This window comes from Rhineura floridana, chromosome 2 (genome assembly GCF_030035675.1).
Source record: "Rhineura floridana isolate rRhiFlo1 chromosome 2, rRhiFlo1.hap2, whole genome shotgun sequence".
Lineage (NCBI taxonomy): Eukaryota > Metazoa > Chordata > Lepidosauria > Squamata > Rhineuridae > Rhineura > Rhineura floridana.
In genome coordinates this window covers 18,955,404-18,983,333 of record NC_084481.1, presented here as the reverse complement: position 1 = coordinate 18,983,333, position 27,930 = coordinate 18,955,404, and the positions used below count along the sequence as shown (strand labels likewise).

The 27,930-nt window shown below is 42.4% G+C and overlaps 1 protein-coding gene across 1 annotated transcript; it reads left to right on the top strand.

Annotated features, from left to right (window-relative positions):
* Window positions 1-22,329: 22,329 nt before the first annotated feature.
* Window positions 22,330-27,859, top strand: LOC133376249 (frizzled-7-like). Its single transcript, XM_061607974.1, has one exon. It carries the CDS (start codon window positions 23,285-23,287, stop codon window positions 25,073-25,075), a length of 1,791 nt encoding a protein of 596 aa, XP_061463958.1. The 5' UTR covers window positions 22,330-23,284; the 3' UTR covers window positions 25,076-27,859.
* The last annotated feature ends 71 nt before the right edge of the window (window positions 27,860-27,930 follow it).

The following is a 27,930-nucleotide window of genomic DNA, read 5'->3' as shown; positions in this document are numbered from 1 at the left end:
TTTATTTATTTATTTATTGGATTTATTAGTCGCCCATCTGGGAGGATATCCAACCACTCTGGGCGACGTACAATCAGAAGTATAAAATTACAATGAACAATAGACATAAAGACATTAATACATTAAAATCACCACCAATAACTGCAGAGCCCACAGAACCTAATTTTAAGTTGTTCTGAGTTTATGGCTAACTTTAAATTATTTAAACTGTATCCCTGTTGTACCTTGCTTGGAAAAGGCAGGATATATTTAAATACATAGAAGTATTGAGAAGATCCATTTGAAATCCACTTTACCCATCCCATCTTGAGCAGCTCAGAGACAAAGATTTGATGAACTTCTTCTGGTTCTTACCCTATGTCATGGCCCCGTCAGAGGACTCCTCCAATGAGGACGACTCAGGAGTAACAGCAGCAGGCCCAGGAGCAGCAGACCCAGAAGGAGACATGGAGGAGACACCTGAGAATCCAGCTCCTTCTCCCCCTCAGCTGCAGAGCACCCCAGATACAGTAGAGGCCCTGCAGCCAGGCTCACACCTGCTGTCAAACCTGCTCCTTATAAGACACACATTGGCCTCAGCTTGTTGCTGACTGCAACGTCAGGCGTGGCTTCGTGTATTCCTAGTTTCCTTGCAACCTCTTTTGGACTGACCCCTTGGCACTTGATCCCGGACCTCTACTGACCTCGCTTCTGGACTTCTGACTCGGCAAGTACGCTTTGGACAGGCCTGGCCCTTATCAGGTTCCCTCCTCCTAGACCTGGCAGATTTATGGCCAGACTGCCGGCTAAGGACTTTGCTTCCCTGCCAACAACCCAGGAATTTCCAGCCCCCACCGGCACTGCTGACGCAGTGTAGGGCTGACAGCCTATAGGGAAGAGAGTGGACAACATGCCATCTTATCACCCCCTCTACTCATAGCCTCCTTGCAGGAGGCCACATTATGTCTCCCCACATTATGTCTCTTTAACCTCACTCCGTTACAGCCATAGAAGCAACAGCAGCATATGCAAGATAATTAACTCCCATTAGTGATAAGAGCAAGAACTTATAATTATTATTTTAATTAAAACAAGAGGCTTATCAGTACTTTGAAGAGGACCAGATATTTATTTTCTTTCTGAGCCCAGGACTGGGTCTTTCATGATGCCCGGGGGGGGGGACAGGGGAGTAGTTGATAAGACAGACATCCTGGCATTGGTAATCTAATTAGCAAGGTATGTGTGGGGTTGTTGCACACTCCCAGGCCCAGTTTCATTTTGAGTAGGGAGGTGGAACCTGTGTAGATGTGGTTGATCAAAGGGAGAAGAAATTTTGAGTTAAGCAAAGCTCTGCTTTTATAAAACTTAAGAAACATACAGATACTTTGAATGTCTGAGTGCCTGCACCACTGGAATACTGGAGGAACTTGTAAATACTGTTGCAGCAAGTTTTACAACTGAGCATGTGGTGTGAAAGACTCCTTTTCCTAACATTTTGGCTTCTTGTTTTTCTCCACCCACCACATCTCTGAAATATATCGTATATGTAATGGTTAACCGTACTGCTGCCCTGACTTACTCTGTTTGTTGCTATTTTGTGTTTTTATTATGTTTTTACATTGATTGTGCATTTTTATTGTTTTTATTATATTTGTAAGCTGTGCTGAGCTCTGTTTTTAACAGCAGAAGAGCAGGATATAAATCCTCTTAATCAATCAATCAACATTCCATAGTGTTGGAAACTAGAGTCTAGGCATTTAAGGCTGAAAATGTTAAGTTTTTTTTAAAAAAAGATTTCTCACATCTTTCCCCAGTTTTTGGTGGTAATTCCTAGGCACAAAAACAAAACAACTGGACAATCCAAATATTAATATGCAAATATGTGCATAATATGCAAATAATATGCAAATAAGCATAATGTGCAAATTAGCTTGCCCGGATTTGTGGAACTGGAATATGGCAACCCTAACAGATATGGGTATGTAGACAGAAAGGAGCCTTCAGTGATGTAGAACAGTATTGTGAGAACTGATATGGTGCTGTGTGTGGAAGGCAAACTTTCCAAGCAAATTGTGGTGCTCCAGAGAACAGAGTTTATTGAGACATAAACCAGAAACACTTGCTGGGAGAGTAGGTGCAAACCAAACTCTGCCAATCACAGGAAAAGCACAGCTTTTTATAACCATTTTGACATCATAAACCAAACAGGGCCAAATCCAACCCCTTATCCCCTATAACTGATGAAACTGAATTTTTAGGCCTAGCCTCCTGGCCATGGTCAGGTCTGCCTCTTTATTTCCCCATGTCTACACTAAAAATATCAAAAGTACATAGACTAATCAGCATTCTTTACTACTTCTTATTTCTTTCTGCTGCATTGCACTATTTTACATCTATTGAATAAGTTTCAGCACTGACACATCAGCAGCTTCTAATTTCGATTCTAACCAAGCATACTTCCTTAAAACATTTTCCATGCTAAAACATTGTTTTGGCTTTTCCCTATGCTTACACACAAATAAAATAATTCATTAATAATTGATGATTACTAACGGAAGAGAAATTTATATAATAATTCAGAAATCTCATTCCTCAAGTGGCTTAAAGGGACTGAGCTGTGAATCAGGAAATTCTTTCTTCAAATCTCATTTCTGCCATGAACTCATTAGGTGGCATCCCATCTGCAAAATGGGGGATAACAACGCTGATTTACCATACAGGGTTGTTGTAAGGATCATGACAGTGATACATATTAATAGACCACTTCATAGCATAAGCCATCAAAGCAGTGCACCAGATAAAAAGAGGGAGAGAATGCACAAACACAAGCTCTAAAAACAATAAAATCAATGCAACGAATTCAAAATTAGCAAAGCCTTCCACAGAACCAAAGAACACACGCATATCATCAGACATAAAATCAGATTTAGTTGATTGCAACTAAATCATGCACATGAAGTGCTTTGAACACTTTGAAGCCCTATAAAACTACTATTATTACTATTTGCAAAGGGGGAAGGGGCCCCACATGCATGCTCTCCAACCCTGCACAGATGAAATCTTCAACTGATTTATTTATTTATTTATTTATTTTATTTATATACCGCCCTAAGCCAAAAAGGCTCTCTGGGCGGTGTACATAAAAGGCTCTCTGGGCGGTGTACGATTGCCCCAGTTCTTCTGCATAAGTCAACACATATCTGCGCTTTTCCATTACTTGAGTTGCTTCATGAAACTTTAGAGAGATATAAGGGCTCTTTCGCCTGAAGGTAAAGAACAGTTATTCAATTCTAACACTGAAGCAAGTAAGAGATATATTCACTGACCTGGTTCACAGGTAGCACTGAGCCAAAGCATGGATGCCGGTTCTTGGAGTGAAGACTGTAGCCGCTGAGCTCCCCCCTGGTTCTGCTGCTGCTGCACTACCTGGGACCAAGCCATGGTTTGGCTTAACATTACATCTGAATCAGGGCTCGTGGTTTGTCTCACTCCAGACAAACCATGAGCTGTAACCAAGGTTTGTTCTTGGTTTACTGCTCTGTGTTTTGTTTGAGGGAGACAAACTTCGCCCAGGTTTGGACATAACACTTAGCCAAACCACGGGTAGCATGGTAGCTGCAGGACCGGGGGGACTGTCTTCACTCTAGGAACCAGTATGTTTGCTAGTTCATGGTAAGCCATGATCTGACTTAATGTTATGTGCAAACTGGCTATTATGTTCTAGGACAGTGTTTTTAAAATGTTCTGCTTTGAGGAAACTATTTGCACTGAGGTTTGACACTGCAGGACTTCTCTACATCTTCTCTGGAACCCATATGCGTTGCAGAGAGATCTGTGATATATTGTTAGAGTTCACTCAGGGTATTGGCCAGAACTGATGAGCCTGACTTGTCACCCTGTGTGAACTGAGCGTACATTCAGGGAAAGATCGGGGTGATGGGTGAGGTGCCTTTCAGGAAAGTTTGTCCATCATAACTGATCTTCCAATTGAGGAGCCCTTCATAAAGAACCAGCCACTATTCAACGGTATTCTGGAAGAATTTATACATCGTTTGTTCAATGAGATAAGAATTGGAACCTGCAACAAAATGTTGTCACGTGGAGTGCCCCTGTTCAGGCTGCCAGCCAGGCATACCCTTTCCCAGGATACACAATTTCATTCCCCCTGCCCCCACTTTCCCTCTCCCTCCCCCACCAACAGACATTCAGTGTTCTGTGGCCACTGAACATATTCAATCCTTGTTGGGCTGCTTTTAAGTCGCCTCACCTTAGAGGGTTTCCCCCCCTAATCTACAGGTTTTCGTACTTCTGCAAACTTTGGCTGTTCTTCCAAGCCTACTGATCCCTCTTTTTGTATGTGGATTGAGGCGTTTTGTAAGGATCAGCACTCAGACAATGAAATGCCTTTGCTATTACTATAGGAAAAGGGTAATCAGGCATAGAACAAAGCATATGGATACAATCTACCTACATGTTATTATCTACCTTTAAAAGAAGGTATTCTTTATATTGTAGCAAACAGTTTAATTGTGAATTGAACAGCTAAGTTCCAAAAACAAGTTTTTTTGTTTTCCACTGCACTTTCCAATGGCTAACCATGAAGGAGGAAATCAAAACAATTCAAAGCTAGTTGCTTTTCTTTATGGGAAGATTTTGAAACAATCTCTTTGAGAAGCACCCTCCCCCCAGTAAATTGTAGCCATTCATGAAAATCTAAGTAATTCACTGGGAGAAGCGTTCAGGAGAGATTTTGTAAATATAAGCTTACAAATTCCTTAGACCTTTTTTGAAAAGCACCTGGAAACGACGATATCAAATAACAACTTTTTGTTTCAGCTTTTTGGAGCGATGTATTTCAACAGATTATAGGGTGCCTAGGAATTTTAATCAAGCATTGATAAACTGTTTCTTTGAATGCTAATGAAAACTTCCTAAGAAGCAGCTGCCGCGTAAGAAGACAGCCTCCAAGGGGAAGTCCGTTTGTGCTCCAAATCTCTCCCTCTACCTCCACACCTAGAAGCTACACAGTTCCTCTATAAACAAGTTATGTGTATCCAAAAACCTACCAAGTTATTTTGAAGCAATACATACAGTTTATCCTGATGCCGTTCCCTCAACAGCCAGTCAACATGCCATTATTCCCCTAGCCCCCTCCCCCCCTCTCTACCCACCTTCCTTTCACTGGTGAGCAAAATCTACAGGCCTCAGAAACACAATCCTGAGTCATGGCAGCAGTGGATTAACTAGTAGATAATATAACCAGGTTCCAACTAAACTGGAAGATATGCTGCATTGTAGTTATCTGTAGTTGAGCCCCCGTAGCGGGTTTAAAAATCCCTTGCAACTTCAACAGAGTGGGTGGCTGTACTGGGACCACACGGCCCCTAGAGGAAGATTTAGAATGAGCACAATCCTGCCAAAGTTAGGCACTTTTAAGGCCCCACAGATTTCCCCTGGAGAGTGTAAAGCATGTGCCTAACACACCGGCATCGAATTCAAGTCGGATCTAAAATGAAGAGTTCTGAAGAACTCAAAAGTTTACACAGTATTTTGTGATGTTTTAGTTGGTCTTAATAAAGGTATTGCCTGACTGCAGATTTTATAACTCGAGAAAGTTGGCCACAGAAGGATCTGACGAGTCGACACAGGATGTAGCTTTATTGCTGAAACTAAAGAGGTTGTTCCTGTCAAAGCTGCACAGCTGAGAGACAGCCTGTGAACCATATGTAAGGTGACTTGACCTCAGGGAGGACATAAGTCATTAACTAAGATATTGATCACTGAAATTTTCCACCAACTAAAGAGCACATCTTAACATTTGATATTTTTGTCACTTTCCCAGAACTGATTGTGTTAAGATTCATTGAGCCCACCCATCCCCAAATTCCAGAGCTCAAGTCCAGCTGACCAACCTCAGCTGCTGTCAAACACTGTGAATGACAACCCTAAGAGTCTTTGGAGGCCTGTTCCACTAAACCAAGGATGGGGAACCTGTGGCCCTACAGATGATGTTGGCCTCCAACTCCCATCATCTTCAGCCAGCACGGCCAAATGTCAAATATGATGAGAGCCGTGGTCCAACAACAGCTGGAAGGCAACAATTTCCCCACCCAATCTAGATGTTCGGTGACTTTATGAAACCAAGGTAGGATGCTAAATGATTAAATGAACACATAGGATCAATACCATGCAACCAAAGACATAGGATGATTCCTGGAACCTTTTTACATTTTTATAAGCTCCATCCCATTCATTATTTCAGTAATAAAATGTCTGAACAAAATCTATAGTTTGGGCCTGTTCCTAGCCATGTCCTTCTTGTATGTACACAGCCATAGAAGGTACTGGGGGCCTTCAGTCTGTCTCTGGACATTTTAGGTACAGGTACCCTGCGTTAATGATTACACTTTTCTACTTTAAGACGGCCTAGCTGGAGCTAGAGGTGCTGGGAGAAGGAGGAGGAGGAGTGAGGTGATGGGGGACAGCGCTGTGTGTGCCACATAACCTGCCTGTGCCCTGCCCTGAAGTTAGCCTGCTGCCCTCAAGGGCGATGTAAGATGCTGTCCTATCACCAAAGTTGAAGTACAATTCATCCACTGCTATGGGTGGCTTTACTACATGGAACTGACGGTGGGGGATTCTGTCTTTTGCCTCAGGAAGCAAAATGTATCTGGCTGGCCCTGTTTATCAATGTAAGACAGGGATGGAGAACCTGTGGATCTCCAATTCCCGTCAGCTGAGGCAGCATGGACAATAATCAGGGACGTCCAACAACATCTGGTGGGCCACAGGTTCCCCATCCCTGCTGTAAAAAAAATCATGTCTACATGCTTCGTGTTGACCATCTAAATGCATTTCCTCTCACTTTATTTCTAGATTCAGAGACAGGGATTATATATTAGCAACACCATCTGTCTCCCCACTACTCTGGGATATTTCTTTGTTGAAAATTTCTAAACAGTAGCCTCAACATCACTAAACATTACAGTCAGTGAGCCTGTTCCACCCCTCCCCCCACCCCAATCTCTTGGTAGATTACTCCACAGGCCTGCAGTCATTTTAGTAATTCACAATGCATCTAGCGTATAGGCCCCTCACTGTGTGGAACTGCGACCCTTAGAGCAGTATCGCTTTCCTTTTGTCTCCCATGTCCTCCCCATATGCTCTTTGTCAATCAGTTTATCATTCATGTCTGGTCCTTGGAAGAGAGGACAAGGAAATTGACCTTTGTTATCTTTCTGCCTATGAAGTATCAGTGCTCCCCCCCCCTTAATGTTAGAACTCAAAGAAGGAATGTTTACTCCTTTCTCAAAGTGCAATAACGATGTGATCTCAAACATTAGAGTGGTGTGTTATATTTTTGAGAAGCACAGATACGGAAGCTATGCGCTCACACATCTAAATTGACCGAAGTGACATCAAGAGAGTCACAAAGTTTGCTTTGTGGTTTTATGCCACCCTATATGAATTACCTGACTCATGAAATGTTGGAGGTGAAGATATCAGGAGGTGAAGTTTAGCTCAATGTAAACCAATTAACAGACAGATTTCAGATAGATTTGGGGAGGGAGAAAAGTTTCGACTTAAGTACCACAATAAACAGTGATAATCACAGAGTACAGCAACTATCTATAAGACTTTGTATGGAGAGGGAAAACCTGGAAATATAGAGTCTTTGTGACTTTAAGAGTCACTGATGACTGGAAATCTCAAAGCAGATAATCTTAAAACATCACCTGAGGGCTTGCAGAGTAACTGTAGGGTTGTGGCTTCTCTTTCCTATGGAAAGAAATCTAATTCAAATAGGATTAAGAGCTACCTAAACAGAAACATATAATTTTGAAGTTTTATACTGACAAACATCTACAAATATTTACTAATAATACTTAGAATTTTTGAGTATTCTTGCTGGGGTAGCCAACATAGTGCCCTCCAGATGCTGAGGGCTAAAAACTCCTATCATATCTGACCTTTAGCCATGCTGGTTGGGGCTGATGGGAGTTGTAGTTGACAACATCTAAAGGGCGCCATGTTGGCTGCCCTGCTATAGGATGTTTAAAGCACTTCAGATACATTATTTCACTTATATCTTACCTTTTCCTTCAAGAAGCTCAAGAAGAGGTGACATACATGATTCTCCCCTGCCACATTTTATCCTCACAACCACCCTGTAAGGTGAGTTAAACTGAGAGATAGTGATAGGTCCAAGGTCCCCAGTGAGCTTCATGGCCAAGTGGGAATTTGAACCTGGGTCTCCTAGTCTGACACTGTGACCACTACCCAACCCTTGCTGTTATTAGTTCAGTAATTTTTACAACAATGCTGTAAGGTAGGCCAGTATATTGCACCCATGTTGCAGATAGGAGTTGAGGCCAATTGATGATTGCCAGCTATAGATTTCATGGCAGACATAAAACTTGAACTGAGAATTTCCTGGCTTACAGTTCAGATGCTTACTGTCAAACTACACTACTGTAAAAAGAAACCCTTATATTTAAGCTTCTTTGAACAGTTATTTCAACATGGCATTCACACCAAAAGCAATATTTAAGGCACTGAATGTGATTTTCATATCAGCTTGGAAGGAAGAGAGGGATATTTTAGCATTAATCCCTAAAGAAACTTTCTCTTTTAGGGTTGATTCCCACACATTCATATGGAAACTGGGTCCCTGCAGTATGTGTTTTTTTTAATGAGGAACAGGAATAATACCATCCCCAAGTACATTTTTTCTATGTTATTCCTGGCTATTCATACTCAGGTTTAAAAAGAAGACTGTTTATGCTATCTTGAGCTTTTTCTGCTATTGCAAATCTAGAAAAGAATATATATATAAAAAATAAACACGGGGTTAGGGAGGGGAAAGAGACATTGCTTACATCTGAGGTTTAAAAGGACTGTTGGAACCAGACCTCAGAACTCATTTGCCACAATGGCCAAAGATGCAACCAGCAGCGGACCATTTACAACATGGCTCCCTACAGAATGTGTTAGACTACAGCTCCCATCATCCCTCAGCCCTGCCATGCTAGCTGGGGTTGATGGGAGCTACAGTCCAACATCTGGAGAACTACTCCTGACTTGCCCCATCTATAGCCCTCTCCCCAGCACACATTAAATCAGGCCATTCGGGGGGGGGTGTTTTTATATATTTTGAACAATAGTCTCTCCCTGTCCCACATCCCACTCAGCAAGCCATTTTTGAAAGTGAAGGAAACTTCAAAGAGCAGTTTGCCATTTTTTTAAAGGTACTTCAGGTGAACTTCACATAGCTATTTACATAGAAATACTATGAGTTGTATCCAACAGTGTCTGTGCACAAGTGGAACAAACTCCTGCTTTGCAATGGGGCTTCCCTTTCCTCTCCTCCTTACTGCAGCATCGCTCCTGCAAGTGCACCCTCACAATCAGCTCTGGTGATGTGGAAGGCCCTCCTGAGGACATTTTGGGGCATATGGGAGGGTCTTCAGCCGGGAGGAAGAAGGGAAAGTCCCATTGCCTGAGTGGAAATCAACCCTGGATTCTGCCCGAAAACAAAAAATAAATAAATTAAAATATATAATAAGATAGCTACAAGGGGAAACCCTTTCTGAAAACTAGATTTCTTCTCCCCCTCAGTGCAAATTGGTTCTCGAGTTGTCTTGTGGTGGTGCTGGTTGGAGGAGAGGCGCCTCAGCAGAGGCCGCCTCTAACACAGCTAGAAGGTAGGCAACTCTCCAGGCTGTTTGTAACATCTGTGGCATAGGTGTGTAGGAAGGATGAAGCTGTCTTATACCAAAATAAACCATTGGTCCATCTAGTTCAGTATTGTCTATACCGGCTGGCAGTGGTTCTCTGAGGTTTCAGGCAGGAATCTTTCCCAGCCCCTACCTGGAAATGGCAGGGACTGAACCTTTGTGTGTGTTTCCTGTTCAAATGTCCTGAGGGCAGAGAAGGCAAATATTCCCCACATCCTGCATGTGGATCTTGGTACTCCTAAATGAACAAGATTTTTGTCCTGCCACTGACGAGTGACAGCTTGATCTTATACATGTTTACTCAGAAGTAAGCCACCAAGTTCGGTGGGACTTAATTCGAAGGAAGTGTGCCTGGAAAGCAGCCTAAAAGGCACTTGCCTATATGATTTCATATTTCCAAGTCACCAGGATTTATGGAAGGACAGTAGCTAAAGGAAATGGATGGTCCATTTTCACATCAGTCTTCGCTTGAAGCTGCAGTCATCACGTTTTGAAGACGCATGTGTGAACCAGCTTTAAGTGGTACAAGAGGGTTTCCCCTGGATATGGATAACAACACATGCTTTATTTTTATTGAAAGGTTTAGATGCAACAACACTTTTTTGCATTTCTGCCAGGGGCATAGGATCAAAGGGAAAGAAGTCACAGGTCTTTCTTTCTTGGAATTATTTTTAAGGACACTTACAGAATCATGGATTGGCAGGAGGTAACCTGAGGTAATCAATTGCTCAGTGTCTTAAAGTGCAAATGCTTTCCCTCAAATAGTCATTTAATGCAGGTACTTCTCGGATGCATCAAATATTTCAGATGTTACAACACAAGTACCTTTCCCTCAAATTTTCAACTAACCAATGTCTTAAAGTGCAGACTTCTTTTTTATGCAGTCAACATCCCCAAATGCACTTAATCCTAGTTGTTTTCACTGAAGACAACAGCCAGTTCACATGCTTCCCACTCCATTAACTTTCTCCCTTTCCGCTGATGTAGCCTTTAATTAATAGTAGCTCCTTGTCATAATTTTCCTATCAGGACAGCTCTGTGCATAATAAACAAATTATGTCACAAATTAACTGGAAGGAAAGATGGAAGGTGAAAACCTCCCAGAATGATCATCCTATCTGACAGGAGAAATTTCTTTTTGACCAGTGCCTAATATAGTGGTCATCAAGCACCTTGAGAATCAAACTAGTTCTACTTTTCAAGCAGAAATATCTAGCAAAAGGTGCCAGGGAACGGTGTGTGTGTGCTGTGTTTTATTGGGAGAAAACTTCCTTTTCTTCATGAACTGTGAACTGTTTACACATTTTACACCTTTTCTTGAACTCATCAGTCCAGCTTTACAATGTCTTCTTTTCTTCTTGGGAGGAGTTCAGCAAACATCTGTTTTTTGTTTCTCATGTAAAAACAACAGAATATTCACCTGCAGTTGCCTCTGTGTTGCCTTATATTCTGCCTCATTGGATAAGTCTAACAAATCCAAAATCTTTTTGGTTAGTTGGTTGACTGAGAGAAAATTGATTGTCCTAGCCTTACTCAGGAAGGGTCCCCACATGGCTTCTTTGTCCTTCCAAGGCAATGCTCTCCTACTAGTTCTTAAAAGTGGGATCATCATTCTCTATGCTATATCCTCCAAAGACATCACACAATTCTTGTCCTTGTTCCATTGTTTGTAATGGTTGCTGGGTCAATAAACATATTCAATAGTCAATGTACAGTTCTTGTCCACACAGCAATGTTGAAGTGGGTGGTGCATAACAAATTAGAGGGTTTCTGTGATGTCGCATGGCCTATTCAGACATATCCACAATTCTTTTATTCCTCACATGGCTACCTGCGCAGTGCAAGTGGCCTATAGGCGATCACTAATGACATAAGGGATACTTTTCGATGGATGAGCACATTTGGTGATTTTAAACTAGTAGTCTTTTAACATCAGAATTGTGTGCCCAAGCAAACTACAATCAGTCCAGCTTTAAAAAAATAAACATTTGAGAAGGGGGAAAGTTTCCATAGTCAGCAAAAAGTAATAGCAAGTGTGATCGCTTTCCCCAAATTTTCCTCCCCCTCCCCCCTCCCCCTCCAACTTGTACTGAACAACTGCCTACAAACCTGTTTGTGCCGGACATTTAAAATATAAAATGAGAAGAATTATGTAAAGCTCCACAGGTGTGCAGCTGAAGGGGGGGGAATTAGAGCAACATGCGCTATTGTGCACAGCTGTGTAGGTGTACCCCTAAAATATCCCCAGGAGAAAAAGATAATTCCACAGAACAAATTACCAGAGAAGTGAAAATTAAAACAGAAAAACAGCTGGTCAGAAAACTGGCAGATAGTTTGTGAAAGGAAGTTGAGGCAACTGAGGCTATGAAAGATGAAGGACCGGAAATGATAGAAATTGGCACCAAAGATGAACGGGGGACAAGAAAGATTGCCAGACTGATTCTGGCAGGCTTTCTTGTCCCACATTCACCTGTTCAGGTGCAACAATATTGCATTACTTGTCCACCTTGGAAACACTCACATAACAACACAAGAGCCAGAGAAATCACCACAAATTGGGTCAGAAAAAGGACAGAAGAGGTGGTAACGCAACAAGGTGGTTATTTTGTCATGTAGATTGAGAGTGAGTGAGATATAACAGGAAAAATATAAGTATGGATTGTCCCTTCAAGGCTTCAGTTCCTGGGTTCTGAATTTTAATTGCACACCTAGTCTCTCCAGTCTGGTAGTGTTTTTGTGGGTGTATTCTACAACATCCGTTAGTGGTGGATTTAGTTGATGCAATAATACTGCATGAGTGGTGGATTTATACTGGACTGTCCACACAGCATTCATTTTATTAGTTGTTCTGCGATGTTTCCCCAATGTTATCATTTTATTGCCACCTGGAGGGGCACTCTTGCATTGTAGCGCAACAAAAGCATGACACCCCGCACAAAAAAGCCTCTGGAATATTTGTGGTATAAAAAGTTCTAGGATTTCAGCACAAAGTTATGGTACTAATTGGAAATGAAGCAGTATGTCTGTCTTGAAACCTTTGCAGGGATGTAACTGCCCCAATACCATCATAAGCACAAATAATCATGAATGCGCAATAAAAAGGACATCTGGAGGGGCCGTAATTGTCAAATTAGGATCATTGTTTCTCCAAAAAAAAAAAAAAAGTTGAAGCACCAAAAACAAATGAGGACCAGTCTGTTGCTCCTACAGCACTCTTGTAACCTCTGAGCCATATTATTAACAATATTAACAACAATAGTAATAGTAATTCACTGATTTGAATGTTTTATTCAGTTTCAAAATCCCATGATAGATGATGTAGTGCAGTATAGTGACATATGAGCTTGAACAATCCTTGGTCAAATTTCACTGTAGCCATGAACTCACTAGATGGCCTATGTGAGCCACTATCTCTCAGCTTCCCATCTGCAAAATGGGGATATTCCTGCAATACCTTGCAGGGTTGTTGTAAGCATTATTGGGACAACAGATGTGAAAAACTTCAAACACTCATAAAAGTCATATAAACGCTCAGCAACCCTACTCTCTCAGCCTCATATCAAACACATTTGGTAATACAAGAGTAATAATACTGATGTGCCTTACGGGGTTGTTATAATGATTAATGTGATTACGTATTTGAAGTACCTTGAAGAGGGATTGTATAAACACACTGTACATGCTGATCTGCAGCACCCTTACCTGAATATCATAGAATGAAATGAAACTTACTTCTGAGAAAACATGTTTAGGATTGTGCTGTAAGGTTGATGTCCCGTGCAGACTAGCTTGGAAGTAAGGTCCATCAACCAGTAGAATTTACTTCTGTGTAAGGGTGCATAGGATAATGTATTATAAGTATGTTCTATCTTTGCCAAATACATTTTAAATTTTCTTCTTGAGTTCTATGTAACAGTAAAGTTTCAAGTGTTCACAAGATGCTACTTGTAAAAATCATACATTTGTAGTGCAGTTCTATATCTGCCAGTTTCCACCAGTTGCTAGAAACCACAGAATGGAAGAGTTCTATTGTGCTCAAGTTCTTCCCACAGGAATCTGGTTGGCCACTATGAGAACAGGATGCTGAACTAGATGGGCCACTGACCTGATCCAGCAGGCTCTTCTTATGTTCTTATGCTTACTCAGAAGTACATCTCAACAAGTTCAGTGTAATTGTGCACCCAGATTGCAGTCAAAATAAAGTTACAAACTGTCCATCTTCTCTTACTTATCAAGCTACTTGAAATCTTTAAAAATTATTGTGCAATGTCTCCATTTTCTTTATTTACAGAGGTGGAGAGAGAAATTCTGAAGTGCAGGAGCTCTTAATGACAGCCACCAGAGCCACGCCTTTTCTAAGACAATACAACAATTTTACCAATGCAGACATTATCAACACGCATAACCCAACCACTTGCTTAACATTCAGTCCATTGTAGACTTGTGATGGACTCAGAAGCTTGCTCAGTATTTTGTGACATTTTGGTTAGTCAAAATAAATTGGAATTTTTCAGACTAAAAAAGGTAATTTGATCCTTAGCCATTAATGCTTATTTTATGGGATTCTCTCTAAGAAAAGCTTATTTATTTGGCATGCAGAGGATTGGTCAAAAGTGCCCCAGCAGATGATGTCATCATCCCTGCTGTGAAATAAGTGGCAGCACATTGTCCCTGCCCCACTACACCATGGTCGGTCTATTCCAATTTTTTATTAGTCACTTTTCAAGGCCAAGTCATCACAAAGCAACAAACAACAGAATCTCAGTATGAAGCACTGAGTGGTTTCAGATAGATGTTAATTAAAAAGAGTGAGATGGCTGAAGTCCTAAGAAAACAAAGGGATCCTCAGGGCAGAAAACCATCCCTTTCAGAACAAATATTACAGCACGGAGAAAGTATTTAAGGCTGCAGTCTTATATCCACTTACCTAGGAGTAAGCCCTTTGACCTCAAGGAGACTTACTTCTCTTACTTAGACATGCCTAAGATTGTGCCATAAATGTTTTAAGAGAGAAATGCAAACCTCTGGTACAGATAAGAAATCTGTGCAGGCTGCTGGGCGAGGGTTTATTTATTTATTTATTTATTGCACTTGTATACCGCCCCATAGCCGAAGCTCTCTGGGCGGTTTACAGCAATCAAAAACATTAAAACAAATATACAATTTAAAAACATATTTTAAAAACAATTTAAAACACAATTTTAAAATTCAAAACAATATAAAAACAATTTAAAAACACATGCTAAAATGCCTGGGAGAAGAGGAAAGTCTTGACCTGGCGCTGAAAAGATAACAGTGTTGGCGCCAGGCGCACCTCATCATTAGGATCATTCCATAATTTGGGGGCCACCACTGAGAAGGCCCTCTCCCTTGTTGCCACCCTCCGAGCTTCCCTTGGAGTAGGCACCCGGAGGAGGGCCTTTGATCTTGAACATAGTGTACTGGTGGGTTCGTATCGGGAGAGGCGTTCCATCAGGTATTGTGGTCCCAAGCCATGTAAGGCTTTATAGGTCAAAACCAGCACCTTGAATTGAGCTCAGAAACATGCAGGCAGCCAATGCAAGCGAGCCAGAATCGATTTTATATGTTTGGACTGTCTGGTCCCTGTTACCAATCTGGCCGCTGCATTTTGCACAAGCTGCAGTTTCCGAACCATCTTCAAAGGCAGCCCCACGTAGAATGCATTGCAGTAATCTAATTTGAAGGTTACCAGAGCATGGACAACTGAAGCCAGGTTATCCCTGTCCAGATAGGGACGTAGTTGGGCCACCAACCGAAGTTGGTAGGGTTACAAATATTCTGAGTTAAACTTAATCCCTCCAAAGAGTCTGCTGAAGTAAACACTAGCATGGATTGAATGAAGTTAAACACAGTGGTTCTAGCTGAAGACCTCACCATAGGTATGTCACTAGTGGTAACTTGTAAAATGGTTTACATGACTAAGCACTACACGGCTGCATGAAAATATGTTTTTACAAAGAAAACTAACCCTACTGAACCACAGACAAAGGTTTGGCCTCAGAGTTCCGCAATTACACACACACACAAGGGGGAGAGGAAAAAAGGACAAGACTGATTTCTGTCCAAATTCAACCCAGAAATAGGTCAAATCCTGCCACCTTAAAAATAAATTGCAACATCTCAACGGGTACATGCAAAACTTTAAGTGTGTGGGTGTGAGACTGCAGTGCTTTTGTATAACTCTTTTTTACACATTGGATGAAAATTCCCTGCATAAGGATGTTACCCTTCACCTTAGGGCTTACTTATGAGCAGATAAGTACAGGATCCTGCTGCTTATACCCTGCCTATCATAATGTCTTCTCACCAGGAGCTTACTATGTGTGTGTATGTGTATATATACTTAATAGTAAATATATCAACAGTAATATCTATATAATAAAAACAGCACATCTACAATGATTTTGTAAAAGCCAGTCACACAAGACCTTCCTAAATAAATAAAATATATGAATAGGGCAAGTCAGATTTCCCCAACAAGAGAATTCTATTGCCTGAATGTTGTTCCAGAAAAAGTTTTTGGTACTCATGAATACAGTTTGATTTAAAGGAAGAGCTGAGAGCAGAGTCCAATGACAATTTTAAAGTTGGGTAGGTTCATATATGCAGTCTATCATCTTTACTAATAGGCAAAAAAACCCTTTAAGAACATACATTTATGAACATACAATCTTAAAGTTAGGTAGGTTCATATGTCCATTCTATCATATTTACTAAGAAAAAAAAACCTTGCAGTTTAATAACATACTGATAGCCAACAGATATCAAACTTTAAAAAGTGGGGAAATTGGGCATCTGTAGTGAATGCATCAGACCTGACCTCCTCTCTGAGGCATTGCACTGCCCTACAAATTTGGAAAAATGTAAACACAATTTGGATTGGTCTTTCACAGTCCACCTTCTGTGTAGCTTGGAAGAATTTGGTAACATATGCCTCTGAGCATTCAAAAGAGTGAAATCATCAAAATCACAATCACCAGAATTCTCTAGGAAGAGGAGCTGACTGTTAAACCACTCTGGCCACTGAAGCTCTGTCAGGGGAATAGGAGTTTCTTAACAACTCTCAGCACTCTTCACAAACTACACTTCCCAGGATTCTTTGGGGGAAGCCATGACTGTTTAAAGTGGAAAAAATGCCGGGTGTGGCCCCCTCATTAGCCAAGCCAAACAGCTGTTAGTCCGGCTTTTAGAACACTGATAGTTGGTTCTTAATGAGCATGCCTCTGCTATCATAGCCTCCACTGTTAATTTTCTTAAATTAATTAAAAATCAGCCAGGCATATTTTTAACTTTTAAACTGCAGATGAAGGTCAGAGTATGAGGCAAGGTCAGTAATAGGATTACAGATACTCTGTGAACATGTGCCTTCAAGTCGATTACGATTTATGGCGACCCTATGAATCAGTGACCTCCAAGAGCATCTGTCATGAACCACCCTGTTCAGATCTTGTAAGTTCAGGTCTGTGGCTTCCTTTATGCAATCAATCCATCTCTTGTTTGGCCTTCCTCTTTTTCTACTCCCTTCTGTTTTCCCCAGCATTATTGTCTTTTCTAGTGAATCATGTCTTCTCATTATGTGTCCAAAGTATGATAACCTCAGTTTCATCATTTTCGCTTCTAGTGACAGTTCTGGTTTAATTTGTTCTAACACCCAACTATTTGTCTTTTTCGCAGTCCATGGTATGCGCAAAGCTCTCCTCCAGCACCACATTTCAAATGAGTTGATCTTTCTCTTATCCGCCTTTTTCACTGTCCAACTTTCACATCCATACATAGAGATCGGGAATACCATGGTCTGAATGATCCTGACTTTGGTGTTCAGTGATACATCTTTACATTTGAGGACCTTTTCTAGTTCTCTCACAGCTGCCCTCCCCAGTCCTAGCCTTCTTCTGCTTTCTTGACTATTGTCTCCATTTTGGTTAATGACTGTGCCAAGGTATTGATAATCCTGGACAAGTTCAATGTCCTCATCGTCAACTTTAAAGTTACATAAATCTTCTGCTGTAATTATTTTAGTCTTTTTGACGTTCAGCTGTAGTCCTGCTTCTGTGCTTTCCTCTTTAACTTTCATCAGCATTCGTTTCAAATCATTACTGGTTTCTGCTAAGAGTATGGTATTGTCTGCATATCTTAAATTATTGATGTTTCTCCCTCCAGTTTTCACACCTCCTTCATCTTGGTCCAATCCCGCTTTCCATATGATATGTTCTGCGTACAGATTAAACAAATAGGGTGGTAAAATACACCCCTGTCTCACACCCTTTCCGATGGGGAACCAATCGGTTTCTCCATATTCTGTCCTTACAGTAGCCTCTTGTCCAGAGTATAGGTTGCGCATCAGGACAATCAGATGCTGTGGCACCCCTATTTCTTTTAAAGCATTCCATAGTTTTTCATTATCTACACACAATCAAAGGCTTTGCTGTAGTCTATAAAGCCCCGGGGGGATTTCCTTCTGAAATTCCTTGCTCCGTTCCATTATCCAACATATGTTTGCAATATGATCCCTGGTGCCTCTTCCCTTTCTAAATCCAGCTTAGACGTCTGGCATTTCTCGCTCCATATTTGGTAAGAGCCTTTGTTGTAGAATCTTGAGCATTACTTTACTTGCATGGGATATTAAGGCAATAGTTGGATAATTACTGCATTCACTGGGATCCCCTTTCTTTGGAATTGGGATATATATTGAACACTTCCAGTCTGTGGGCCATTGTTTAGTTTTCCATATTCCTTGACAAATTTTTGTCAAAATTTGGACAGATTCAGTCTCAGTACCTTGTAGCAACTCTATTGGTATGCCATCTGTTCCTGGTGATTTGTTTCTTCCAAGTATTTAAACAGCAGCTTTCACCTCACATTCTAAAATTTCTGGTTCTTCATCATATGGTTCCTCTGTGGATGAATCTGTCATCCTTGCATCTCTTTTATAGAGTTCTTCAATGTATTGCTTCCATCTTGCTTTTTTTTCATCTCGGTCAGTCAGTGTGTTTCCCTGTTGATTATTCAACATCCCTACTCTTGGTTTAAATTTCCCTTTCATTTCTCTAATCTTTTGGAATAGGGCTCTTGTTAACATGGCTGATTTTTAATTAATTCCAAAAAATTATGAGAGCACTGACAGAAAAAAAGTCCAATAGGGGTCTGGATTTTTTTCTCTTGTTTTACACTTTGAACTCTTGATTATCTCTGAGTGTTTTGTGTATTGCCATGAAAACTTAGAAGGTTGTTAAGCAAATGTTTCTGAGTTCAGGACTATATGTTTTGTAAGATTTTGTTTTGAAATTAGTTTATGGGAAGCAGCAGCATGGCATGGGGGTATTTTCAATTTAACATGGTGGAATGTGAAAAGTCCATACTGGCTACTGTATACAGTCACTCTCATGGCTGTATAATAACAATGGAATTTTTCAGGGCCTTATTAATGTTGATGCAGATCTATGGTGTGAAGCCTGGTAGCCATAGGCAACAAGGAACTGCATGCAGGCGAGTGAACAGGCTGGTGTGGTGGTGAAGAAATGATGGACCGCTCTGTGCCTCCTCTGTGTAGACCAAGCAGGCTGCCAGGGGAGGGAAAGCCATCCTCAGCAGTGGGCTACTGCAGGAGGAATACAGTTCTCTCTCTGCTAGCCCCCAACAGGCTAGCAAAAACTAAAAAATCTGCAGTCCAGTAACGTCTGTGGGCTTATTTACAAGGATGGCCTAGTGTCTAGAGTAGACTGTTGAGTATGGATGTGCTTTGGAACTTGCTGGGTACCCATGGGCGAGTCACTACTTCTTAGCCTAGCTTATTTCACAGGGTTGTTGTGAAACTGTAGAAAAATGTGGTTCTGGAGTTCTTGGGGAAAGGATAAAATAAATAATAAATGAATGAAAATATGGCAGACTGTATAAATAACACTCCCATGGTGCAGCTACACCATACTGGTAAAACATTCTGGATTACTTGATGCCTCCCATAGAGGCTATGCTCAGACATAACATCCTTTCTCTGAAGGCTCATTGTTTTTCAGAAACACTTCCTGTTAATTTTGTGGCGGGTAGTTTTAGTTGCTGGGGTTAAGTTGATATCTATTTTAACATATAGCATGTTTTATTCTGGTGTGTGTGTTATTGTAAATGTTGTTGTTTAGCAGTTATTTCCCTGCCTTTTTTACCAAGAAAACAGGCTGTGACAGAAGCCAGATGTGAGTATGTAACCCATGGAGTTCCTTAGCCACACTCACATTAGCACCACAAGCATATTTTGCTTACTTCCATGCTCCATAACCAGAACATTTCCAGCAAGCAATGTTGCACAGGCTGTGAAAAGCCAAAGCTATAATGATTTTGAGATCTCCAAATTACCATATCCTAAAAACATGCCTGCTCATAAGCCCTCTGATTGAATGGGACCAGTTACTTAATTCTCCTGTAGGAAACATTTTTTTACCCTGTGCACACTTATGTACAGGTCAGACTCAGACAGCTCCCTTGGCAACTTGCTCTCTGCATCTAGTTGCACAGGGTAGAGGGGACAGTCCAACTTCCTTCTTAAGGCGGTCCCTGACAGCAGCCTTTCCCCTCCCACCTGTCCCATAGAAATGAATGTAGTGTAGGAGACCCTTTCTCCATTCACTTGTACAGAATGAAAGGGAAAAGGCTCATTGTTCTGAAGTCTGAAATCAGGGTCACCAAGAGGAAGAGGGAGGGAGTCTGTAGGAGACCAAGACCCAGCAGAGGGTCCAGACTATGAGCTTGCTATTTTGTCAAGTTGCTTTTTTACTGTATAATGATGACTGAAAAATGAATGAAATGAATACATAATAGCTTTCTTTTTTTTAAAAGTAAGTTTCTAGACCTCACACACAAAAGCTATAAAGCAAATTATGTAGATTTGAATCACTTTTTGCAAGTGGGCAGATAGCCCAATCCACATATTGGGCCCAGAAAATCCTATTGGCATAGCATTCTGCTGCCCCTACTGCCAACTGCGTAAAGCCTGCCCCGCCTCTTTGAGATTAAAGCTGCAATTGTAAACACACTTACTGGGGAGTAAATCCCTGGGACTTATTTCTGGGTAAAAAGTGCTTACCTTTGCATTACATATCCTACTGAAGGTCCATGAAATTTATTATAACTCAGCTGGCTCCACCCTTTAATGTGATGTCAAGCCTTTTTTCTGGGGTTTAGATTAAGGACAAGGGGAGGAGGGGGAATTTCACAAAGATTCTTTAATCATTAAAGTGTAATGCCTTTTAAAGATTACATTATGAGAAGGGGAAATGTCCTAGCCATAAAAATATGATAAAAAGAGAAGACTTCTCTTTTTGCATTCAGAAAATAATTATCCGTGTTCTAATGAAGACTATGAAAACAGTCTACAAACTAGAGCATTTTGATTTAAATCTTCTGTTCTGAAGCTAATAAATCGAATTATTGTATATGTATTTATTGGATCCTGCTCAAGTGGTTGGTGTAGCATGTAAAGAAAAAGTTCTGGCAAGTAGAATGCCTATGAAGAAAAAGGGGGGGTTCAAAACCCAAAATGACCAAATAGTGTAAAATGATTTATTTTATCTTCTTAAAAATGCCCAACGCGTTTCGGCTTTATTGCATATCAGCCTTCGTCAGGGGACTTTTCTTTCTAGTTGCTTACAGCGCTTTCTTTACCTTCCTTTCTTGTTTTTCCTTTCTTTGTGTTTTTTATTTGGAAGTTGTGAAGAAAGGAAGGTAAAGAACGCGCTGTAAGCAACTAGAAAGAAAAGTCCCCTGACGAAGGCTGATATGCAATAAAGCTGAAACGCGTTGGGCATTTTTAAGAAGACAAAATAAATCATTTTACACTATTTGGTCATTTTGGGTTTTGAACCCCCCTTTTTCTTTTTCATTTTGATTATTGACCACCACTACTCCTCTTTTTCAAGTAGAATGCCTAACAATCAATCACATTAATATTCCCACTTATTTTAATGGGGTTACTCACAAGTTGACAGTGATGAGATTAGAGTGCTAGTCTATCCCATAGATCCACACACCTCCTTTTCAAATAGTAATTGCTTTCTACACAGTTATGGCGGGGATAAAATCTAATATGGAAAAACATCTTTAAACTTTAATCTATTTACTCTGCAAGATTCTTGATAATTATCCTCCCCCCGTTTAAAAAAATCAAAGCAGGCGCAATTATTTTTTAACACCCTGGCCTTAATCATGTTTATATGGAAAATATGTCTCATTTGTTTTACTGGGAGGACTTTAATCCGAACGTTATTCCAGACCACCCCAAATCCAGACTGCGCTCTTACTGACTGTTATCCCAGGAGGAGTTTGAGGAGGGACGAAGCACTGATGTTTACGGAAAATTCATTTCTGGGAAGAAACGGGACAACATCGGGAACGTATAAATCTAGTCTGATCTGACCTTGTCTTAAGCTCTCTCAACGTCCCCTCCCCTCCATTCAACAGTCTCAGAGAAAGTTTATTTTAACTTTACCCCGGAGGAATCCCACCATCATAGGATCCGCCCACATTCTCCCCTCCCCTTAGACCCTTTTATCTTTCTATCCAATCCTAAACAGAGTTGTGGAGACAACAGGCCGTGCAATTGGCAGGAGCTGCGGTTGCATGGCCCCGCCCACTGTTTGGTTTGTGAATGGGGAAGGGGCGAAAGGGGTGGAGTTCCTTGGACTACTCAGACATGTATGTGTCCTTTTTCTTTTTCTTTCCTCCCCTTTTTTTCGTAACATGCGTTCCCTCGGCTGTTCCAGCTCCCTTCCGTAGCCGCCGGGGAGACGGGTTATATTTGCCAAGTGTAGGGGCGCCGGCGGGATACTTTGGCTGCCTCTTAAACCCGGGTTTCGGAGTGCGAAAAACTAGTAGAGTCAGCGCTGGTGAAGAAGGATCACGCAGTAACTGGATTTTTAAAAATTACTGAAAGCCTCTAGAGTAAAATACACGGATCAAGCGGGAGAACTAGTAACAATCCGTTTAACTCCTAACCTAAATCCTAGGCTTTACGAGGCTGAGCTGCCAGGCAGGAAGTGAAGCCAGTTAAGATTGCCACGGAGAGACTTTCTCAAGGACTTTGTCTGGCTGTTCTTCACCCACCCCACGCCCCCGGGGAATTTAATTTTTTCGCAGCTGAAGACCCTCCCTGCAATTTTATGGAACAGGTACTCTTGGGACTGAACAGCGTGTGTGCTTGATGGTGCGGTGGAAAGACCCATTCTAGGGAAATCGGGGATAGATTTGGGTGTCGCTGCTCCGGAGAGGGATTATCATCCAGCCCTTGGTGAGCGTTCAACGAGAGAGCCGGTTTAGCAACGATCCGCTCCCTTTCACCTCCCCCATCCAAAAGCAGGCGGCTGGGAGAACAGCATCAGCCCCGCTGCCGCTGTGTGACCCCTTTCGCTGCTCGCCCCCTTTTTTTGCTGGGGGGGGGACTCATGCCTTTGGAGCGAAGCGGCGCTGAGCTGTGAAGACCTCTCTCCGCCTTCCTTTTCCTTCTTCTCGCCCGACGTCGTGTGTCTGCCTGTTTTGTTTCTGACTGCCTGCTGCGTCGGATCATGGGTCGGGGAGCGGCGAGGAGGAGGAGGACGACGGCAGCCACCGCTCCTTTGGGCCTGGCGGTCTTCCTGTGCGCCCTCTGGGGGATCCCCTCGGGCTCTGAGGCCCAGCCCTACCACGGAGAGAAAGGGATCTCCGTGCCGGACCACGGCTTCTGCCAGCCCATCTCCATCCCGCTCTGCACTGACATCGCCTACAACCAGACCATCCTGCCCAACCTGCTGGGGCACACCAACCAGGAGGACGCCGGGCTGGAGGTCCACCAGTTCTACCCGCTGGTGAAAGTGCAGTGCTCGCCGGAGCTGCGCTTCTTTCTATGCTCCATGTACGCGCCTGTCTGCACCGTCCTGGAGCAGGCCATCCCGCCCTGCCGGTCCCTCTGCGAGCGGGCACGCCAAGGCTGCGAGGCCCTCATGAACAAGTTTGGCTTTCAGTGGCCCGAACGCCTCCGCTGCGAGAACTTCCCGGTGCACGGCGCGGGTGAGATCTGCGTGGGGCAAAACACCTCGGACACCTCCGGCGGGGGGGCAGAAGGAGGTGGTGGCGGCGGTGGAGGAGGAGGAGGAGGGGACACGGGCCCTCCCAGAAGTGCCACCACAGCCCACCCCACCTCCTCCCACCACCCTCACCCTCTGCCTCCCACTCACCTTCTGCCTCCCACTCACCTTCTGCCTCCCACCAGCCATGCTTTCTCATGTCCCCGCCAGCTCAAGGTGCCCCCTTACCTGGGCTACCGCTTTTTGGGCGAGAGAGACTGTGGGGCCCCTTGCGAGCCGGGTCTCCCCAATGGCCTGATGTACTTCAAGGAGACGGAGGTCCGCTTTGCCCGCCTCTTGGTGGGCATCTGGTCAGTGCTGTGCTGCGCCTCCACCCTCTTCACCGTCCTGACCTACCTGGTTGACATGAGGCGCTTTAGCTACCCGGAGCGACCCATCATCTTTCTCTCGGGCTGTTACTTCATGGTGGCCATGGCTTACGTGGTGGGCTTCGTGTTGGAGGACAAGGTGGTGTGCGTGGAACGCTTTTCCGAGGACGGCTACCGCACTGTGGTGCAGGGCACCAAGAAGGAAGGCTGCACCATCCTCTTCATGATCCTTTACTTTTTTGGCATGGCCAGTTCCATCTGGTGGGTCATCCTTTCTCTCACCTGGTTCCTGGCAGCTGGCATGAAGTGGGGCCACGAGGCTATTGAAGCCAACTCCCAGTACTTCCACTTGGCCGCCTGGGCTGTGCCTGCCATCAAGACCATCACCATCCTGGCCATGGGGCAGGTGGATGGGGATGTCCTCAGCGGGGTCTGCTACGTGGGCATCTACAGCGTGGATGCGCTGCGTGGTTTCGTCTTGGCCCCGCTCTTTGTCTACCTCTTCATCGGCACCTCCTTCCTGCTGGCCGGTTTTGTGTCCCTCTTCCGCATACGGACGATCATGAAGCACGACGGCACCAAGACCGAGAAGCTGGAGAAGCTCATGGTGAGGATTGGGGTCTTCAGTGTCCTCTACACGGTGCCGGCCACCATCGTGCTGGCCTGCTACTTCTACGAGCAGGCGTTCCGGGACACGTGGGAGAGAACCTGGCTCTTGCAGACCTGCAAGAGCTACGCCATCACTTGCCCCACCAACTTTGCCCCGATGAGCCCTGACTTCACCATCTTCGTGATCAAGTACCTCATGACCATGGTTGTAGGGATCACCACCGGCTTCTGGATTTGGACTGGCAAAACCCTCCAGTCTTGGCGGCGTTTTTACCATAGACTCAGCACTGGCAGCAAAGGGGAGACTGCAGTATGAGCCTCTACCCCATTCCCTGCTGTCTCCTCAGAGCTGCTGTTGCTTCTTACAGAAAAGACATTATTGGAAGGACAGAGGGTTCGGTGAGAGGGATATTTTTTTCCTTCAAACACTGCCTCTTCTTCTTACCAAGAGGTAAATGTTACATGCAAAGAACACGCTGACTTGATTTTCCTCGCTGGCCAAGTTGAAGAGCATACAATAAGTATCCTTAAGAATGCTCTTCAGGACAGTAAATTTCTTACCCTATGAAAGTGTCTTTACTTCCCCCCTCCCCCTTTTTTTAAAAAAGTACTGCAGTATCTGTTTAAAGGGAAATGCTGGAATTGTGCCAAGGATGGAAATTGAGGGGAGTGGGGAAGGAAGAAATGCAGCCCCCCTCTCTCTGCCCCCCCAAGTGGTCACATTCATGGATTTCAGTGGTGCCAAATTGGAACTCTGATAGATCATCCCACCCCACCAACATTCAGCGTCCTAATCTGCTATCTTTGTAGTCATATCCCAGCAGGCATAGTATGAGAGTCCTGGGGCTATACTGTCAGCTGAATGTTTTATTCAGTTTCATTATTTTTTTTAAAAAAAGACAACATTGCCAATTAGAGTCTTATTGGGGTTTCCTACATATGTTGTGAGTCTAAGGCAGCCATCCTATATACACCTCTTTAGGAGTTTCAGTGCAATCTTCCACATGCTAATCGGAAATCTGCCCTATTAAGTTCAATGGGTCCTACTCCTGAGTAAGTGTGTATGCAGGATTTTAGTTTCCTATATCCACTTACTTGGGAGCAAGTCCCATAGAACTCAATGGGCCTTCTGAGTAGACCCATATAGGATTGCCCTACAAGTTGCAGTGACCTCAGTGGACTCTTCTAGACAATGTGCAAAAGTTTGGATTATAAAAAATGTTTAAAGTTTCTTTCCAACTAAATTTTGCCTTGGCATAAAGGGTCTTGCTAGGAGAGTGGGATGGGGAGGGGAGGAGGCAAGAGGAGCTTTGGTGTAGGACTCTAGAAAAGAAGTGACATGTTGATTGTAGGCAGAATGCTTTTCACTGTCTTGCCTTTTGTTAAAGGAGACAAAGGAGAAACAAAAGTGTGTTTCTCTATGGCACAGCATAAGCATGGGATCAGTTTTTTATGGGGAAACTTAACAAAGAATTTGTTGAGGTTTAGCTATAGAGCTTGCTAGCTCAGGCAACTCCACATTCCTTTTATGAATACACGAGGGAAAGGAAGTTTCAGGAAAGTCTCCTGTTTAACTCAAAGAAATCTGAGACTCCCGCTCCTTCCTTTTATATATATATAAATGGAGTTTTAATTTGGAACACCTGACAAAACAGTTAGCATATCAAAATATGTAAAACAGGCATATATAATATCTCCTTTCTTTCCACAAGGTGCCGTTTCCCCTGCCAATTATATAGATCACCCTTTGATACTGTAAAAAGGGAAAAGGCCTAGAAATTTACAACAACCCCCAAAAGGGGGGGGGGAGAGAAAAAAGCTAGCAGTCCAGTCCTACATTGGTGGCAATCCAGTGCTCCGTTTACATGGTTTAAAAAGTCAATTGAAATCAGTGGATTTTTTTATAGCACAACTATCTCTGTGCTGGATTGTGGCCATTATGTGGAAATAGATTCTACTGGAAACAAGATTTACAGGACAGTCCTATCCATGTTTATGCTGATGTAAATTCTATTGTGCTCAATGGGGATTCTCTAGTTTAGGATTACAGCCTTAATTTTCAGCAGAAAGTCATCATGAATAAGGCTGTAATCCTGTGCTCCTAGAAAGGAAGTATGTTCCACTCAGTAGTACTTTCGAAATTAAAATGCATGGCAGTAGATTGCATATCCCACTGAAATCAATGGCAGGACATTAATCATCACTATTTTAAGTCCCATAGATGAGGCACAATTACAAGTCGACAACTAACTTTTTCTGGATTGTGCTCAAGCTGTTTAAGGAGTAGTAGACTTGCAGTTACTGGTTTGCCTTGTTCCTATGCTGTGCATTTCTTTACAAAAATTAAAATAAATTTGGTGTTCTGAGGCAGCAGTGCTATATCGTGGGAATAAGATTTAGGCTTACTGCTAAGTAGACAAATATAGGATTGTGCTATGAATCTCTTTTCTTGAACAGTCACCTTATTAAATATAGAGTCTTAACTTCTGAAATTAAAGTGAAAGGGTGTTTTAAGTACAGGATCATCTTATATGAAATTCCTCAAAGGCAGCCAGCCATTGATAAAAGAAATTAAGTTTTACTTCAGAAGCATTTCGTATTCCTTTCTGAAATGTTCCATTGCTTGCAGTCTCTTATTGGGGTTTTTTAATGAGTCCTTCGATTTCCCATTCCTTCCCATGACTATAATAATTTCCTTTTCTATATATACATACATACATATATATATATGAATGGAGATCAAGTTTTTAAACAAAGTATATTGGTAAGGGAGAGGAAAGTTGTCAAAGGGGCACACAGGGCATGGAGTTTGGGGATGAAGCAGCAAGACAAACACCCACCACCACCTATATAATTCTGCAGTGTATTTGATCTCCCTGGTTCAGAGATCCTGGTTTGTTTGGTGTGTGTTTTTAAAAGTGTACACAAGACAAGCTGAAAGTGCACTATGTATATTTTGTAAATCTGACATTTTGTAAGAATATATATATGTATTTATGTTTTATTTACTTTTTGTTTCAAAAGGTCTGTGTAAGACCCATTTCTTCATTATGTACAGAACACAAAAATAAATGGATTTTTAATACTTTTTTTACAGTTATATCTTAATTCTGATTTTTTCCTCGTACCTTATTTTGTTAAAGTTTGGGTTTCTTAAATGCTTGCTGAACC

Excerpts from the sequence above, each read along its gene's own strand:
- LOC133376249 (XM_061607974.1), top strand. The coding sequence starts at position 23,285 with ATGGGTCGGGGAGCGGCGAGGAGGAGGAGGACGACGGCAGCCACCGCT.